The following is an 11,986-nucleotide window of genomic DNA, read 5'->3' on the forward strand; positions in this document are numbered from 1 at the left end:
GTAAGAACTTGTGTTTTGGTTTTTGCCCCGCAGGTGCAGAGGGGCAGTATCTGTATGTTGTATACTTGTATACTTACTAGGGCAGCTGAGTGCCTCCTTGGCAGTAATACTCTTGTTGCATGCTGAACAGAGTGTGGTTCCTGACACGGTCAGTGAGGTGAAGAGGTGACCATTGCTGTAACGTGCTTCCCTCTCCCTTGCAGCCTTTTCTCGCTCCCTCATGCGCTCTCTCTCTTTATTCTACAAAAGAAACAGACAAGATGTGCAAAATACTTAGTATTTGTGACAGTTACGAAGCACATCAGATGATTGAATTTAGAAAAAGAATGCTAAATTTACGTGTTTCATCTGCACTCTGACCTCTGTCAGTCTCAGTCATGCTAGCATCTAAAGACTGAAAAAAGTGCCAGCTGTCATGACAACATTACTCCTAGGTGTAGCAAACTACCTCTGGGCTTAAGGCAAATTACAGGACCATCCACAGCTAAAATATCACGATCACTGAGAACTGGAGCAGAGTTGACATTTCCGGGAGGCATGTGAAGCATATTAAGGGATACAGAATTGTTAAGGTTGCAGGTGAGAATACAGGTACACAGAGAGAATTGAAAAGTCAGAGAAAAAATATAAAAAGATAACTTTATTAATCCCCAAAGGGAAATCAGGTTATCACAGCAGCGGATACATTCAAGTACAAATACACATTTGGGGATTGCTTTCAACTAAATAAAAATGTTAAATAGCTAGGTAAGGTTCATGAACTAGTCAATTGACTTTATATCCCTTTCCTCCTCCTGGATACAGAGACCCAAAGTGGCCATGGATTGCGCATGACCAGAAAAAACAAAAACATAGCACAAATATATTGCTAAAGCTAAGCAAGCTAGTTGCAAAAGGTAGAGAAAGTCCAGCCTATTGTACCAGTAATATGCTAGCTTGAGCTCAAAGTATACAGCCCCTGAACTTATCATTCAGCAGCTAACCCAGGGGCACAAAGCATGCAGCCCCTGAGCCAAATAACAACGGTCCAGCTGCAACAGCAGCATCAGACTCATTCTGCAGCTTACCCATGTCCAGAGCAACTGATGAATTACAATAAAAAGTAAAGTGAAAAAGACACTTGTATTTAAAAATAATATTAAATGAAATTTGACATATTGTTAATTCTTATGCTCCGGAGAATTCTGTCCCCAAACTGGGAGCCAGCCAATGTCATCTGGGATAACAAGAAATTTGGAGCAATTTTATGGGGCATTTTATTTTGAAACATTATCAGACAAGTTCTTAGTGAAATGTTGGTAAGTCTCTCTCATAAAAAAAAAATAAATAAATAAGCAGCATCGCAGAGAGCCCCTAAAGGAATCTGAAGGAACATGTACAAAAAAGAGGAGGGGATGGATATATCATATAGACGGTTTGGATGCCAGAGACCATTCTTTGTGAAAGAGCCAAAGACAAGAGATCCCAATAACTTGTCATGAAAATGCTGAAAATGAAAATGACTCTGTTCCATAATGGATTCTTGGAAAGCATACTGCTGCTACTCTCAGACAGAGGAGAAATTTCCCAAAGACAAATGTCAGCAGAGAGTATTGCAGCAATGGAGAAAAGAAAAAGTGAACGAATATGCCACAGCTTACACAAACTTTTTTTTTTTCTTTTTAAAAAAAGGTGTAATCTGGGTCTAGGGGGAAATGGTTACAATCAATCAACCTATCAAAACTTTATTGTCATTTAGCTGTAGCTGTAACAAAAGTAGTACAGCAAAAATGAGATTACGTTTCTCAGGGATCAGTAACACGACTACAATAAACACATACAATATATAAATATAATAATTTAAAGCTAAAACTATGACACAGTAGTGTGCATGCTCCAGATCAGCAGTTCAGCAATCCAACATCTTGTGGAAGGAAGCTGTTGATTAGTCTGTTTGGCCTTTTTGACTCTGGAACAGTTTTCATGATGGGAGTAGATCAAAGAATGCGGCAACACACCGGCCACAGTGGAGCCATGCCCACCATCCTAGGTCCAGCAACTGGTGAGCATCAACATCTGCACCTGTGTGGGGCTTCCACGGTCACCATCGGGGCCGTGCATATGGCCCAAAGTCCAGCAGCTGGTAATCTTCAAGCACACACCCTGCTTGGCAGCAGGACCCTAACACCCATTGTGACTGCGCCCATGCTCCCAGAACCAGCAAATGGTAAACGCTACCAACATGCCACTGATGCGAGCAAGCCTCACACAAAAATCCAGTGATGAAAAGGTATTGGTCCTCAAAACTCTTTCAAACATTAAATCATGCAAGAACAATATGGGACCTGAAATGTAAAAACAAGGGTTTACTCTGTGGTCACTTAAATGTCCGCAGTATGGTTTCTAAGCGTGAACAACTGGAACATTTGCTGAATAATGCAAACATCGACTTTCTGGGTCTCACAGAAACCTGGCTATCCTCCTCATCACCTGAAACTGCCATAACAATGTCTGATGTTCATGTTTTTAGAAAACATACAGATCACAGGAAGGGTGGGGGGGCGCAAAAGCATTCTTTACCATTTCCATAAAGAATTACCTGGAGAAATCGATTTAGAATGTGTTGTGGTAAGCATCTCACTTTCTGCCAAAATATCCTTTACTGTCATTTGCATGTATCGTAAACCCTCAGCTAATACAGGCAAAGCCTTACTTAAATCAGTTAATCACAGAAAGGAGATCATTTGATGCATGGAGACAGCTACACATTTACACATTTTATTCAAACCCACATTCCTCATACTCAAGAACTGATTATTTTTAGTAGCTAAAAGTGAATCATATAGAGTGCTTGAGTTTAAAAATACATATCATAACTCTAAGTGACCATTTCCCAGTTAGCCTGGTATGGGATCTAGGAAGATGTATTAATCCAAGGCAATGGCAACTGAATGTCTCACTCCTCAATGATAATACCTTTAAGGTCTATATAAGGACAGAATAAGCTCAGTACCTAGAATTCAATAACACCAATGAGAAATCCCCGGTGAGCCTTTGGGAGGCAGCTAAAGTAGTCTTCGAGACTTAAAGAGGGCAAACGAGTAGAACTCGAAAAACAAATCAAACAGTTGGAACAGAAGCATAAAAAACAGTTATCTATAAATGATCTGACTCAATTTAATGAAGCTAAGAGGGCTCTGGGAAACCTGCTCATGGAGAAGATGGAGAGAAATCTAAGATTTTTAAAACAGTATTGTTATGAATATGGGAATTAAGCTAGTAGATTATTGGCATTTCAACTTTAAAAAACAGACAGGATTAACAGTTATACAAAAATTTAAAACAGTGATCCAGAGAACCCCTTTCTTTACAAACCACAAGAGATATCAAATGCTTTTGCTTCCTTTTACAAAAAGCTGTACTCAAATACAGACACATGCATAAACTCTAAACAGTTAGATGTCTATTTAGAAAATATAAAATTGCCAAAACTACCTGATGAGATCTCACAAGTTATGGAAGGCCCTATAACAAGAGAGGAAATAATGGAGGCAATAAGGGGGTTGCAAAATAGTAAAAGCCCAGGCTCAGATGGATATTGTAACAAATTTTATAAGGTTTTTATGGACGACTTAAGTCCAGTTTTAGAGAAAGCCTATAGGACTGCATTTGAAACTGGGGAACTTCCCCATAATTGGAAAGAGACAGTTATTACAGTGAAATATAAGGAGTGCAAAGATCCCACAGAGTGCAGTTCCTATAGACCCATAGCGCTTCAGAACTCTGACTGTAAAATGCTGACTACTATACTGGCAAATAGACTTAAGTCAGTTATCACAGCCTTGGTACACCCGGATCAGACAGGGTTCATTGCTGGATGTCAAATGGCTGATAATATACGTAGACTATTAAATATTAAGTCCCATGCCAAATCAGTGTCAGTGCCATGTATAGCGCTGGCTTTAGATGCAGAAAAGGCATTTGACCATGTCTCTTGGCCTTTTCTTTTTAAATTATTGAGGAAATGCGGTCTAGGGGAGGGATTTGTTAAATGGGTTCAGCTCTTATATTCATCCCCACAGGCATCAGTGAGGGCAAATGGGTGTTTCTCACAAAAATTTGAGCTGGGGAGGGGTTGTAGGCAAGGAGACCCCCTTTCACCCCTCCTGTTCGCCTTCAGCATAGAACCCCTTGCACAGTTAATTAGGGATAATACAGATATAAGTGGTATTGAGGTGAATGGAGAGAAACACAAGTTGTCGCTATACGCAGATGACGTAATTGTACATCTCCAATCCTGCAAAGAGTGTTCCCAATTTATGTCTTGAGACATTTGGACTTTAGTCTGGGTACAAAATAAAGGTGTCAAAAACGTAAGCACTATCTATGAATAATTTGATTTCTCCTCAATTGAAAACCTAATTTTTATTCAGATGGCCTAAGCAGGGCATCAGGTATCTGGGAATAAATATACCCCCTGAATTAAATGAATTAAATCTTATATCACGTCAATTATGTAAAACTAGTAGAAAAAAAATAAGAAAACCGCTGGGCTACACTCCCCCTTACATTATTAGGCAGAGTGGAGACTATGAGAAGGAATTTACTCCCACGATTTCTCTTTCTTTTGCATTACCAGTTGCTCCTCCTAAATCTATGTTTATTCTTATTGACCGCCTCATTTCATGATTTGTATGACTAGGCAAAAAGCCCAGAGTAAGATATGAAGTATTACAATTAGTGGGGGGGTGCTGTGGAGCCATGGACCAAGATGGCAGCATAGGGTGGGTGCTCCTCACAGCTCTGCTAAAAGTTTACAAAGTCCTAGTCATTAACGCCTCTAAGTACCTCCAAAAGATGTCTAAACAAACGACGCTCAAAGACTGTGAGAGCAGCTCCAGAAACCGTGGCTCTCATAGACTCAAAACTAAGCCGCCAAGTCATTCACCTTGGAGAGAGCACACAGCATTCAAGCAAGACCAAGACTGGACCAGAGCAGAGCTGTAATCTTTAATTTCTTGCGATTTCAAGACCGCAAGTTTGTCTTCAACACATCCAAACAACGCTCGCTCACGATGGTCAAAAAATCTTCTTTGCTCAAGATTTATCAGCGGAAACCATGAAGGTGCAGAGATTATCCAATGCAGTGAGAAAAAAAGTTAATTGAAGCTGGAACTTTTCAGGGATTTACCCTACGTAAAATGAGGGTTCTCCGCAATGGGAAGATAGTCCTTTTCTCCACACCAGAAGAAGCAGAGAACTTCCTCTCAAACTCTTAAACTTCTAAATGCCAAGGAGTATAGGTAACTACAGAAGAATTGATATGGACAATATAGGTGCACTGTAGTTTAATATAAGTTCTGTTAAGTTAGATTTATATACATTATGTACTCTCTAATTAATTCTAATTATATGCAGAGCTGCTACTACCATATTTGGTGGACACTTTATTTTATGCACCTACTATAGGCCGATATATGCACTTGAAGCAACATGGAAAGTCCAAAACTGTCTGATTTAAGAACTAAACTGAAACAAGTAATGAGCAGACTTAAAAACCTACATTCTAAAATTATTTTTCTTCAGGAAATTCATATAACAATCTCTGAAATTAAACGTATTAATTAAAGTACAGCGTAGGTGGCCTGATCAAGTTATACATGCCACATATAACAATTATGCTCGATGGGTACTATTCTTATCCACAAAACAATTCCTTTTCAACTTAATAACAGTATCCGGGACCCCCAAGGAAGATTTGTAATTGCTCAGGGTAAATCCTGTCTCTCGCATTGAATTTGGTCAGCATATATGGTCCTAATGAGGACAATTTTGCAAAGATTTCTTCTTAACTTTGTCTTCATTGAATAGCCTAAATATTATTGATGGGGATTTCAATTGCACTTTGAACCCGTCAGTAGATCGCTCGACAAAATGTGATCCACATAAAAACCAATATAGAAAAACAATTTCATAATACTGTATATCACAGACTTACACTTATCTGAAATCTGGAGAAAACTTAACCCAGATAAAATTGAATACTCATGCTACTCAGGAATGCAAAAGTCCAGGTCTCGCATTGATTATTTTTTAGTATCACAAGAACTAGCATCCTAAATTAGTAAAATAAGTGTTGGTATGACTATATAGTCATTAGTGATCACTCCCCCATTTCTATGTCTGTATAAATGGAAAAGCTTCAACAGTCTCCACCTAACTGGCGTCTGCAAGTGAGGTGGCTTAAAAACCCAGAATTTGTTAAATATGTAGAAGATAAGATTGACATTCACTTTCAGATTAACACTTACCAAACTAATGCACGCATTAGATGGGAAGCCTTCAAGGCATATCACAGGGGACAAATTATCAGTTTCACAAGCAAAAAAAACAAGAAACAAAAGACAGAAATTTCCAAGTTGGAGAAACAAATAAAATCTTTGAAAATAGATATAAATAATAAAGTTGACCCTGAAAAACATAAACGATTACTAATTTTAAGAATGGAATACAATAAATTAACATCTGATTAAGCAGCAAAAAGTGTGTTGTGGTTGAACCAGGCTTTTTATGATCAGGGAGAAAAGGCTGGCAAAAATACAATCTGAGAGAGCTATTAATGGCATTACCACTCAATCAGGGGAGGTAAGATATTAATAATACATTTAAGGAATTTTATCAAACACTGTACAGGTCAGAATGCTCCTCCACATCTGCTTATAGAGATGCCTTTCTTAATCAGCTTCAGTTAAAATTGCTCACTGAAGACGTTAAAGAGGACTTGGAAAAGGACATAACAGTGGAAGAGCTATTGTAGGCAATTAACTCAGGCAAAGCTCCAGGGCCTGATGGCCTGCCAGTAGAGTTTTATAAAACCTTCCAGAAGCAATTGTTGACCCCACTTTTGAATATGTTTAACGAGTCATTAAATAATAGTATATTACCACCAACTTTAAGACTCCCTACAATAATTCTTATTTTGAAACCTGGGAAAACACTGACCAACTGCTCTTCATACAGGCCCATTAGTCTTATGGGAGTAGACACAAAACTACTGTGAAAAGCACTTGCCAAAGGCTAGATCCATATATCCCTTCTTTGGTACATAGTGATCAGAATGGGTTCGTACAGAACCGTCAGGGATACAGCGCTGTTATCTTTAGATGCCAGACAAGCGTTTGATAGAATTGAGTGGCCTTATTTGTTCAATTTGTTACCAAGATATGGCCTTAGGGGAAGATTTGTGAAATGGATAGAATTATTGTATACCAACCCTACAGCTCATGTAATGACGAATAACAAGCCCGTTAATGTTAGAGAGGTCGACCCATCAGGGCTGTCCTCTCTCCCCGCTATTGTTCATTTTAGCTTTACTGAGCCCTTAGCCATGTCCATTAGAGCTGAAGCCAATTTGTCAGGCATAACAATTGGAGATCACGTACATAGGATATCGCTATATGCAGACGATGTGATCCTTTATTTGTCAAACTTATCAAAGTGTCCAGACATTATTACATTTAATTAATCAATTTGGTCAGTTTTCTGGATACAGGAGTAATAATGCAAAATCTATACTTTTCTAACACGAACTAACACGAGGGAGGGCTTACCTATGTTGGAATTAAGATTACCCCCCAAATTAATGCAGTTGCTAAAGCAAACTATGACCCGTTGCTGAAAGAAGTACAGGACTCACTTAAGAAATGGACAACGATGCCAATATCATTGATTGGCCAGATCAACATAATTAAGATGGCTATCTTGCCAAAATTCTTGTATTTGTTTCAATCATTCCTAATACCATAGTGCGATTTGGAGGTTTATCTGGAGTAACAGAAAACCTAGACTAAGACTAAGATTATTGTATTTGCCATATGAAAGGGGTGGATTACAGATACCCTTTTTACAGTGGTATTACTGGGCCGCTCAGCTGCGCAGTGCTATGTTTTATTTTGTCATACACTCCCCTACAGGATGGGTTTATATTGAACAAGCATCAATATCTATGCTGCCATTAAGCCTATATTTATATTCAGCAGATTTCAAAACTTTAAAGAAAAAAACGACAAATCCCTTCCCTAAAAACTCTATTGCTATATGGTTTAAAGCTCATAGACATATTGGTGACACACCCCCCCATTTCTCAGTTTTCACCTATTTGGGATAATGCGCTGTTTACTCCTGGCAGGGCAGATGGTGGTTTTCAGGTTTGGGCTAAAAGGGGGTTGCAAAAAATTGGAGATTTATATGCTCAGGGCACTTTAGTAACATTTAATGACCTTTGTTTGAAATATTCAATTCCAAAAAAACACTTTTTTAAATAGTTACAATTGAAGCACCATCTCATCAAAGCATCGCCAGGTTACACATGAGCCGCCGCTGTCCTGCCTTGAGGGCATTGTGTTAAAACACACGAAAGGGGAACGGCAAATCTCTACATTATATACAGCACTTGTTTCGCATGATGAGAAATCTAGTTATGATAGAGGGAGGACATAAACATAACATGACATAAACCAGAGTGCCAACTCCTTCTCTTAAAAAATTAAGAAGGTTCTGTTGTCTTTCGCTAGAACAAGGAACTCTAGGACGAGGCAATCCAGCTCCCTTCCCTGGTTTAATAATGAGTGTCTTGCACTGTTAAAAGTTAGAGATCAGCTGCTCAAAACTTCACTGAAAACTTTCACGTTAGCACAAAATAAAGTAACATCAGCATTACGAAAAGCTAAAGCAAATTTCTTTTTAAACATAATTGAGAATGCAAAGGGAAATTCAAAACAAAGTGTGGAAAGAGATCAATGACCTTTCCGGCTGACAGAACAAACAAAGCAGTAAAGGTCTGAAACTAAACATAAAGAATCAACTGGTGAAAAATCTCATCACCTTGGCTGCAGAATTTATTTATTTTTTAAAATTCTGTTCAAGAAATATCAAGTCTGTTCACTGCACCTGACTGTGTTTATCATTCTGTCAACTGTGAATAGGCTGTTTTTAACATAACTGAACTCATTCTGTTGCCCTGACTAACTGGAAGGTGATCACGGTGAACCCAATCTTCAAATTTGGAAGTAAATCTGAAATCAGCAACTATAGATCAATCAGTATTCTTCCTGTCATCTCCTGTCAAAATAATAGAAAATTTGGTGGCTAAAAAGTTAGTAGAACATCTCAATAACAGTTATACAGCATTACATCCGAAGCAGTTTGACTTCACCATTCCACAGAGTTGCCAATAATTATGCTTGTTGAAAAACTGTCTCCTGGATAGGAACAGCTGTGTGGGAGCTGTTTTCGTGGATCTTAAAAAGGCCTTTGACACCATTGACCATCATGTACTGTTAACTAAGCTGTTTGTTTTGTCTTTGCATGAACAATTTCTTTGATGTCTGTAAGGGTGTTGATGCAGAGTTGTACGCAGATGACGCATTTATTTTCACCCCTGTGAAAAACACGACTTAGGTTGCTCAAATACTCACAACAGCAATGGCTCATGATCAGGACTGGCTCACTGAATCATCCTCCTGTTTGTGGCGATGGCGTCACGAAATATGCAAGTATGCGGATTCGCTGCCCAAACAAGAATGCAAGAGAAGCATTTTGGGATTTTTCCACCCTGAGACCAAATTTCAAAAAAGTGCGTTTACAGGCACTGCGTTTTTAGAATCCATTTGAATGATCAGCCAAAACAATGCAAAACATGTGCGTTAACACAGCCCCTTAACATAGCCCCTTACTATCCTATCTAAAACATCAAATGGTCACTGTCCTGGGAAAGATATGATAAACCGGAAACATCAAAGGGTCATTGTTTTAGGAAGAGTTGATTGATGACTGTTGCAAATGAAGGTAACCTCCTCTCTGTTTTGTACTTAAGGGAGTAACATTTTAGAGGATGGGAGAGAACACTCTTGTCTTCCCCTCACGCAGCATGTTATTAAAGAGACCTGATTCTTACACTTAAGTCTAAAATTCTTCAAGCTGGTGTGGGCTTGCTTATTGCTCCTCAGCGCAGACACCATGTGTTGGAGTTTACCCCAGTGAACGAGAGGATCATTTCCCTGTGCCTTCGGGTCGGGGATAGGTCTCTCACTGTTGTCTCGGCTTATGGGCCGAACAGCAGTGCAGAGTACCCGACCTTCTTGGAGTCCCTGGGAGGGGTACTGGAGAGTGCTCCAACCGGGGACTCCGTCGTTCTATTGGGGGACTTAAATGCTCACGTGGGCAGCAACAGTGTTACCTGGAGGGGTGTGATTGGGAGGAACGGCCTCTCTGATCTGAACCAGAGTGGTGTTTTGTTACTGGACTTCTGTGCTAGTCACAGTTTGTCCATAACAAACACCAAGTTCAAGCATAAGGGTGTCCATAAGGGTGTTCTGTGAGCTGAAAAGCACACAGAAGTAGAATAATAAATTCCAGAAGAACAATAGTGTGAATGCTTGTATCATGCTGAACATATCAGCAACTTGCAATATACCATCCACAGGAAGTGACTACAGCATTTTAAAACTTTCTTATGGTTATGTTTAGACAGCGACAAAGCTTAGTTGAGGTCATGGAAATATCATGGTCTGTTTTAATGCAGAAAAGACAGAAGTAACTTGAGACATATGATATCTCATTAATATTTAACCGAGATCAGGATCTTTCTGTAACCTTAACCCAAAGTGCATTTTACACCCAGAGAAATGTTGTCTGTGCTGTGAGAGGAGGCTTCTGTACAAGCAAAGCTGGATTTTCTTCTGCTTTTTATATTAGAAAGCCACGTCAACCTGGTACGTAGTTACTGACACCTACATTGTTACCACAGCAACCCATGCAGATAGACTAATTTTGTCTGCACACACAATCTGATCACTTGCAAATAACATTCTGGACAAACACATCTAATTTGCCTGCAGTATGAACAAGTATTATGAGGGATGTGTGATAAGGGTTGAGTGGTGTGTAAAACAATTTAACAATTACTCTATGAAACCGTATTTGTGTAGGTGTGCACAATCACTTGTTCAGAACATTCTTTACAAGTGTCATTTACACTGGGGAAATGTCCCCACCACAAGTTAACTATCTGTAAGTACTAATGTTAATTAAGCATATATCTGCTAACATTAAGTCAGTGTAACTGGTCAGAGTCAGCTGTGTCAAACCATTTTGGCTCAGCCTCGATGGATGCTGTTTTTTTCTTGTGAAACAAAGTTTTCATTTCAACAAGATAATGAATGAATGATTGTTTATTCATTCAGGGCTGGAGGAACACCCTCATCACATTCACACAGTTAGACATTCATCTGTTGGTCATGACTTCCTTGACTACCTCACCAACTGTATGTGAGGACTCAGGACTACGTGTTGGACACAATAATCTGCAGTACAGAGGCCCCACAAGGAACAGTCCTGGCCCCATTCCGGTTCAACCTGTACACTGCAGATTTCAACCAGCAATCACCTCACTGCCATCTACAGAAGTTCTCTGACTGCTATTCTATTGTCGGTCTCATCAGGGACGGTGAACATCCAGGGAACGGACATTGAGATGGTGACATCTTACAAGTACCTGGGGATTCACGAGAACAATAAACTGGACTGGACTGATCACTTTGCAGTTACATAAAAGAACGTTCAGAGCAGACTCCATCTGCTGAGGAAGCTCAGGTCCCTTGGAGTCCTTTGCACTCCTGATTACTTTGTATGATACTGTGGTGGCATCAGCCATTTTCTATGGATTAGTCTGCAAGAGCAGCAGAAGACAGGAGGAGATTTGATAAACTTATCAAGAAGGCCAGCTCCATCCTGGGATGCTCTCTTGACCCAGTCCAGGTGGTGGGAGAGAGAAGCATGATGGAGTACCAACTCCTGCAGGACACTGTCACAGCACTGGGCAGCTCCTTCAGCAGACTGATTCACCCTAAGTGTGTGAAGGAGATGTATCAGAGGTATCCTTCCTGCTGCTGTCAGACTGTACAACCAGCACTGCTCCCTATAGACCTCACTCTGCACTGTATAAAAC

The 11,986-nt window shown here is 39.7% G+C and overlaps 1 protein-coding gene across 1 annotated transcript in view; it reads right to left on the reverse strand.

The window, feature by feature from the left end:
• arhgef1a (Rho guanine nucleotide exchange factor (GEF) 1a) overlaps window positions 1–11,708 on the reverse strand; it is a 60,503-nt gene extending 48,795 nt beyond the window's left edge. Inside the window, exons 1-2 of the mRNA XM_037093264.1 lie at window positions 11,534–11,708; window positions 78–240 (exon numbers count right to left, since the gene is read on the reverse strand). Of these exons, the coding sequence (XP_036949159.1) occupies window positions 78–240; window positions 11,534–11,692 (322 nt within the window). The 5' untranslated portion in view covers window positions 11,693–11,708. The remainder of the gene's footprint in view (window positions 1–77; window positions 241–11,533) is intronic.
• Window positions 11,709–11,986: the final 278 nt, after the last annotated feature.

This window comes from Acanthopagrus latus, chromosome 3, assembly GCF_904848185.1.
Source record: "Acanthopagrus latus isolate v.2019 chromosome 3, fAcaLat1.1, whole genome shotgun sequence".
Lineage (NCBI taxonomy): Eukaryota > Metazoa > Chordata > Actinopteri > Spariformes > Sparidae > Acanthopagrus > Acanthopagrus latus.